At 40.4% G+C, this 8,178-nt stretch overlaps 1 protein-coding gene across 1 annotated transcript; it reads right to left on the reverse strand.

Moving 5' to 3' along the window:
• Nucleotides 1-643: 643 nt before the first annotated feature.
• Nucleotides 644-7,878, reverse strand: LOC104516449 (TBC1 domain family member 5-like; the record flags this gene model as incomplete). The annotated part of the gene is made up of 3 exons (XM_010160777.1): nucleotides 644-1,021; nucleotides 6,870-7,046; nucleotides 7,799-7,878. Coding segments are annotated over 3 exons (551 nt in total), but the record flags the coding sequence as incomplete, so codon positions are not given.
• Nucleotides 7,879-8,178: the final 300 nt, after the last annotated feature.

Consider the following 8,178-nt stretch of genomic DNA (forward strand, 5'->3'; position numbering starts at 1 on the left):
AAAAAACATAGGCAAAGGGAAATAAGGCTCTGCTGTGTAGGTCCCATCCTCAAGGAGTTTGTCACACATTCTTCTGTAAGACAGCGCCAAGGAACAACTACACAAACCTCTGCCTTGAACACACCTCAGGCTACTGCCAGATGAAAATGAAGAAACTAGGATTCCTCAACTGAGAACAACCTTACTGCCAGGATGATGCTTTTAATCTTTCCGATATACATTCCCTACTTCTCTAATCACAGCCTCTGAAGAAACAGTACTCTTTCCTACTCAGAAAACCCAGTTGAGCGTGTTTTGTAAAAGGATGACATTAAACCTAGTTTGCCTTTGCTGCTTTGGGTCTGACGCCGAGTATCTACACATTTCCTAATCCATTATGGTACCTAGCACACACAGTTCCATGGTTTGGGAAAGCAATGCTTCTACAGCAACAAAGCTCCTAAGTAAGATAACTATATAACTAAGCATAACTGAATATTAGAACTGGGTTTTACTGGGTCTCTATTTAAGGCAATTATTAAAAGGTGTCTATTTTTTTTGGAAAGTTGCAAATTTGTGGTGTTTTGGTTATTTTTTTTTTTTTAAATTTAGGCTTTTGGCAGCTGAAATGGGTTAGCTTTGTCTACTTTCTTTCCTTTTAATTCAAAGAACTATCCAGCCTGTGGAATCACAGGAGTTTGAGCTGATTTGTAGCCATCAACCTCCCAAACCCTCCCGACCTGTTTCTTCAGATGTCCAGTGGGCTGACAATAGCAAAGTCAGAATCTTTGCTGTTATTACTACTGTCGTCATCAGGGCTGGAGCTCAGGTTGCTGGAGGAGGCTGAAATGGAGCCCATCAGTGGGTCAGAGAATATCAAAGAAGAACGAGATGGAGCTTCTGGCTTCACTGCTGTCTCCTTGTGTGCCTGATGGGACAGCGCTGGCTCCGGGACAGCACTTCTACTTCCTTCCTCTTCTTTGGAAACCATAATATAGTCATCAGCACTCTTGCTCTCACTGGTGCTCAAATCAGCCGTAGTCTGTGAAAAGACAGCACAGAAAGGACTTAAAGTTAGTACCAGTTTTACCACTTAATGAGGTTTATGATGCATGTCAGTGATACGGGAATGGGATAAAGGAATAATCATGATCCAAAAGTAGAAATGCCCAAATCAGGAAGTAAAAATGAAGTGGCTATTAACTTTGGATGAAATAATTTGTTATTTACAAAAGCATAAAAGCTAACACTAAAATACGTTACTGGGTATAGCAGCCTTAAAGGCTTCATCATCATTGTACACCCATGTAGTGATCACAGCAGCTACCCATCTAACATATACGTGACAGCTGTGAAGATCTTCAGTGCTGTTGCTTTTCTGCAGTAACTCACGAAGTAGTACTGAGGAATTTCTTGTCGGTTTGCATGTACGTGCATTTTGAAGCTGGTCAGGAAGATGGTTTGATATTAAATTTCCTAGTAAAACCCTGATCTGTGGAATCTGGGCTGTATATAGACCTGGTTTAGTGTGCACCAGTTCAGGTTTGGCAGATCAGGGCTCCCAGGTCTCCTAGGCTTCGTGCCGTCGAGTATTTCCTAACTCTACCAGAAAACGAGGGCTTAGGAATTATTCTTCTGTCTGGTTAGACCCTGAGAAATATGTGTCCCTGAGCACTCAGATCAAGACTACATGTCAGTGTATCAGAAAACTCTCTATAGACTTGCAGTCTTACATTCCAACTAGTCATATTCCAGAGAAATACAGCTTTCCAACAGTCAGAACTATATGTAATTAGAAGGGAAGAGGGCCATGATCAGCAGAGTGGGATTTCTCACTTGTTGACGACTGGCAGCCTATCAGCTTGGCTGCAACCCAGATGGACAGCACTTTGTTTTCTTCTGCAAGAGATGCATTCAGCTCCTATCTAGCACTGTGTTCCTCTGACAAGAATGTAATTGCTTTCTTGGTTGCTATTACACAAATTTTTAAAGCGTAATAATGCAATGTGCCAAGCAGCCTGTGGGGACAAGCATCCTGAATTGATATGATACTGAAACCAATATATTTGATTACACTAATGCGAAGACTGTGAAAAGGGAGAAGTAGAGGGGCGGCTGGGGAAATGTGTATGTCAACATGTGTGTCAAGTACATGCCCTTCAGCTGTGAATCTTTCACCAAACAAAAAAATGTAAATTCACTTTAGGGTAAGAGAGAGATTGTCGGGATTAGAGGAAAAAAAAGACAGCAGTAACAAAAAAGCACAACAGGAAGAATCAGCATGAAAGTAAGTTAGACCCTCAGCACAGTAAATAATACTGAAGTATGGAGGTCATCGCAAGTATCAGCAAGCCACAACTTGGAGTTACAGTATCCATGGCCTCCAGAAAAACTTATGTTGCTGAATTTATTATTACAGCTGAAAACAATTTTCCATTGCTCTGATTACTGATTATAGAGCAGAACTCTCTTGAAAGGGAACTGTAGAGTAGCTCAGGAAGCAAAACCCACCAGTGATTGAGAATGACTGTAATACGAAATGAGGGAGCTGGAAGTCTAAGTTTGTTATTTACATAGTTGTTCCAAATTGTTAAAAGTCACAAGCAAGACAAACATCATCTGAATTTGAAATATGTTCAAATACGGAATTGTGACCTGTCCCCTTACCAAGTTTATATGAATGAGGATTCAAATATCTCCTTCTGGAGTAAATTTTAAAAACTTCTTGTTTTTATTATAATTTTTTTGGTGTTATCTAGATAGTACGTAGATATAACGATACTATATTATTATCTCGGTATAATAACATGTTCTGTTTTGTAATAAACCATTTTAACACTTTCTCATTCATTTAAAGTCCAGACCACCGGTTACAATTTAAAAGGTGCCAACTTAAGACAGTTGTCAAACTGATAGAAGTTTACATCTATTATATTTTGATACTGATTTATTTCCCTCAGATGACTTAACAGAATTCATACCAAACCAAGCAGACTGCTTTTAAAAATATCAACAACTATCCCATGCTGAGTGCTAGCAAAACTGATCTTAAACTTCCTGATCTGCACAGAACCAGGGTAGTTCAAATGTCAACAACTTCAAGCGCTTTCCATGAAGTTAAAATCAAACAGATCTATCCTACAAGGAGGGATACTTCAATATTTAAGCACTTCTGAGGTGAAACACCGTTTGTTATTAATTAGCCTTTTGCTTTCATCTGGTCTGTTGGAAATGCTGTCTTCATGAGCTGTCAGTCAATCGGCTGCCATCTCCAGGGGGATGAGGACAGGCAGCGCACCACTGGGGATCTGGTCCACCGTCGTGTTAGCCGTGGCCTGGTTAGCCATAAGCCAGGGCCAGGTGAGGCTTTTTTTGGAGCTCTAAATGCCACGCTCAAAATCTCAGCGTTTTGTTTCCCACCCCCTCACCCCGGGACAACAGAAATGTATGTTCCTTTAAACAACCACCGTTGTATAAATCACTAGGCTTCTTTCCACACTTCTATTTAAAAGCTCTCAGGGAAGGCATTACAGTCTCATTTAGCAAAATTGCACACTTCATTGCTCCAAGCTGTCAAGATCACGCTATTTCAGTCCTCACACCCCTCACATCCGAGGTGGCTCCGCCTTGCATAGGGCGACACGGATGTTACCTAGTGACACGCTCGCCCAGTGAGATCGGTATTTTCCTCACTGGCACCCCCAAGGATGCTAACGGGGTGCCTTCCTTTCAGCAGTGTGCCCCAGCAAGGGCCCTCCATCATGTTTTGTGCTGGTGTTGCAATTTCCTAAATTCTGCTTCCAAAAATGGGCTGTTGCACAGTAAAAAACCAGCATCCTGGCCTTTATTAAAGGGAAAGCAAAGAAAAGTACTCACTCAGTTCCCTGTCATTGTGTGTTGTGCTTTGCAACACTACTTTTTATTCTACCCACCCTTTTTGGTTCAGTTAGAGAGACCTATCTGAAGTATCAGAGAAGGAGCAAAGCATAGAAATTGACTCCAAAATGCTATAAAAGGGCCTCCTGTGAATGTTTGCCTATCCCTGGCATACACTGGTATTTTGGTTCTGATACTTCCAGAGGCAAAATACCTCCTCCCTTCTTCTTCTGCCTGTTTCTGTTTCAGGAAACTCATGCTGACGCGAACCATGTTTTCTCCCATCTGCTGCCACTACTGAATAAATGAAAAATGACAGAATTATACTTCCAGTAGCTTTGAAAGTTAACAACCTTACGCCCATTGCCATATGGCTTCTCCGAACATTTCTTCCTGATGAATATCAGCTACTAGGACCAGGCTTATTTCAATTGCCTTCATACTGTGAATGAGTTAAAACTAACTGTAAGGCTACAATTCAAGAAAGCTTAGAAGAACAGCAGCTCATTTTGCCTCCTTCTTTGAGCAGATATAAAGGCAAGATAATGTGTTAATTATCATCCATTATTTAGCAACAGAAGCCTTCTGTTTGTCAACTGCATGCTGCTACCAAAGCCAAACAGTCAAAAAAATGCTCAATTTCTTTGAGCCTTTATCTTAATTTTTCTTGCATTTTTAATTTTGCAGCTTTTTTTTTCTTCCAAAGAAGGGCTGTATCTTTATCCTCACTTTCCAGAAAGGCATTTTCAGCAAAAAAGAAGACAAGCACTTTGTGCTCGTGAAGATGATAAATAGTTTATGCTTATATAACAGCCAAGCAAAAAGGACCAGATTTTAATCTTAATTACATGATAGCTACACCTGTAACTTCTCCAGCTGTCCTAGAAGATATCCCTATAATTCCACCACAGAAAAATCTCTACAGTCTAAGTCACATCAAACAGAATTATATGTATTACCAAAGTCACAGAAAATGTAAATACAGTAAAATTTATTCAGCAAGAAATGCATTAGATGGTCTAGAAGTGGTTAGAATTTTTAATCCCCCTGCAGCAATCAATAAGTATGTCCGGCTTGACCCAAGGCATCAGAGCAGCCCATTTTCTTCAGCAGAGGTAGAAGCCTGGGCTGTGGCCCAGTTTGGGTCACAGTTGACCCCATCAGTTAACAGTTGAATGTCACAGCCCACTAAATTCAGCACGTTTATTTTCCTGTGCTTTATTAAAAGGGTTCCAAAGTCCTCTGCTGTTTGTTTTATTTTAGACACCATAGTTAAAGACGATGGGCTTGGAAACAGCACAGCCCGTCGGGATACTAACCGTCCTCCTGGACTGCTATTTTTAACCCTGATCTTTTATTTTCCTTTCTGTCACAGAGGCTGCTGCTCATTACCATAACTGGAACTTCCAGAGGATAAGAGCAGAGAAGGCTAATCCGTTTGAAAGTACTGCACCTCCAAATGGAGACCATGCAGTGCTGAAGCCTCATTAATGCTCAGTTTGTACAACCTCTACTCATGTTGCTCGTAGTTGGCTTACTAGCACCCTCATGGATTAGACGGAAGCTGTGGGACACATGGACAGCTCTCAGCTCCCGTCGCTGGATGTACACTTTGACTAGACACTGGGGTAAGACCTCATTCCACATTGTCCTGCAAGCTTCCATTGGAAAGAAACCTGTGCAGACGAGGCTTCACCTGCTGCACTCCCAATACCCAAAGCACAACACCCCAGCACCTCCACCCACTGACACACACTTTAGACCAGTATCTGAGTAAGGGCTCCTCCAGCATGCATAGGGCCTGCACACACTCACACAGCACGCTGTTACCTTATATGGCACTTCACCTCCCAATTTCTATAATAAAATTTAATAAAAATAAGGAAAAATTATTTTTATTTGCCATTTTGGCAAGAAAGTGAAAGGTACTTTGTAGAAAAGGCTAGGAGATAGAGGGCAAAAATAGGTCATTATATGAACACTCCAATATGCTACATCAGCTTAACCTATGGCTTTATTATGGCAGAAAGCAGTGATTATAATGACAACGGCTAAACAAGCAATGAAAGCTTTCTAGCAAAGCTTTGCTCTTTGAATCTGTCATTACTAAGTAAAAAAAAAAAACCCAAAACAGCAAAACTCAATATTGGTTCTAATTCTGAAATACAATTAAAATACGATTTTTTACATAGAGTGTTCTAACTCAAGCAGATTGCGTGTAATAAATCAAAACAACTCTGTGTCATTATTTGAAAATGAATAAATATTTCCCCTAGGTGCGAAGTAAACTTGTCAAGAGCAAACTGATGGCAGACTCTGAGGTGATAGTGCTGCCACTGGATTTATGAGTGTGTGTATCAGTATCAGGGTGGCAGACAACTTCAGAACACTGAAAATTATATAGAAATGTGCCTATACAAACTACTGTTTTTAAGATATTTGATTCAGACTGAGCCTTTGACCTTTTAACATGAAAGGAAAACACCTCCTTCTGTGTGTGAACCTGTCCCGTGACTGTACGCTTTGCCTGTGAAAATATCGTTTACTGATTCAAGGAGAAAGTCAATACAATGGAGCAGAAGGCAAAAGCAACCTCTTTGATATTTCCTTTTTGGCACTGGCCATGGATACACTGCAATGCAGATAATAAGCTCTTACATAATGGGCTTCTGGAGGACAAGGACAATGAGAATAATCATATGGAAACACTTACCTCCAGTTTTTACATATTTTTGTAGGAAATTCATCTGTAACTCTGTGATTCAAAAATCTGAAAGAACACCCCACGCTCCCACCCCCAAACACTGCATAACACTTAGACTTAAATATCTGTGTGTGGAGCATAAGGGTACATACTATACAACTAGGAGAGTAGCTAGAGAGACACTTTCAACCATGGCTCCATAGGCACCAGCAATGTTGGTGTGTTCCCACATAATGTCCGGACATGCTAAAGGAAGTTTCCAAAAACCAGACTAATTCCATCAATCCTGTTTGAGATATTTTTATCTTACCTGTTGTCCTGAGTTGAACTGTTGCTTTGTCATAACAGGTCCCTTTAGGACATCACCAGTCCCTTTGTTCTGACTGTTGGAACAGTAATGATCATCGGCTATCGTGATTTGCTCATTCTCCTCAGCTTCCAGCTGGCTCTGGTTGAAACGCAGGGAACCTTTCAGTATATCCTTGATCTGTTGTTGAATGGGAGGGGAAAGAAAGTAGGATAAAAATTTGGAGGAATTCTAATTTTCTGAAGCTCTGTGTAGCATGCTTTCATACACCATTTCCCCAAAATATCTGCTCTGAAGAGCTAGGAAGGAAGTCAATATTCATACCAATATTGGTTAAAGCTATAAATATCAGTAAAATTTGTTTGTATGAGAGTCTGGGAAAGAATTATCCATAAAAATCTAAAGAGAATGAAACTTTCCTTTGTTCCCCACCTTGTTATAGGTTTAACATAGGTCACATAATTCCTCCTAAAATGTATTTTGAAGGAGCAGAGGACAGTATAATCAGAGCTACAGATGCTCAGCAGCATTCTCATTTCATGTACATAATATTTTTTCTTTTAATCCAATGACATTGAAGTGTTGTCACATTTAAATAATGGGGTCATAGGCATGATTATTGCCTACCATGTACATTTTGCATTAAGAAAAATGATGGTGTGGCTTAAGGCCAGAACTCATTGTCACACTGCTTCAGTTCTGGTTCGAGGCGTCCAGAACTTTTCAGGGAGAAAATACTGTGCAATCATTTGAACTCTTTATAGCTGAGTTTTATCTATTTAAATAAAAGTATGCTGCAATGCTTGATGCATTGGTATTAGTTAAAAAGCTACAAGACAAAACAGCAGTATACAAAAAGGAGGGAAAAAAAAAAAGGAAGAAAGGATTAATAGCACTGAAGGATACAAGAAGGTTGTTAAGCAATATTATACCTGCTTCAAACCAGCCAAGGAAACCAGAATCTCATCTTCTTTTTCCAAGTGTTCTTGTAATATCACTTCCTGAATATTTCCTGCAACATCACAAGAAAAAATGTAAAGAGAGAAAATTCTCTAAATAACCTCTAACGTGCTGCCAACTTACCGCTGACTTACGTCCTCAAAACAAAATCCTGTGACCTGCAAACACAATTTCACGCACATGCCTAGGGGATGACAATCTTATTAGCTGTGGAGGTGAGGCCAGCCCAAGGCTGCAACATTCTGTTGCCGTGGGACTCCTACTGCCCCGGTGTACCAATGGACACAGGCTACTACTGGCCCCCAGAAGAAAGCATTGGCCTCTGTGGCTAACGGAGTTACACACACCTTTG

This window comes from Eurypyga helias, unplaced genomic scaffold (genome assembly GCF_000690775.1).
Source record: "Eurypyga helias isolate BGI_N326 unplaced genomic scaffold, ASM69077v1 scaffold23601, whole genome shotgun sequence".
Taxonomy (NCBI): domain Eukaryota; kingdom Metazoa; phylum Chordata; class Aves; order Eurypygiformes; family Eurypygidae; genus Eurypyga; species Eurypyga helias.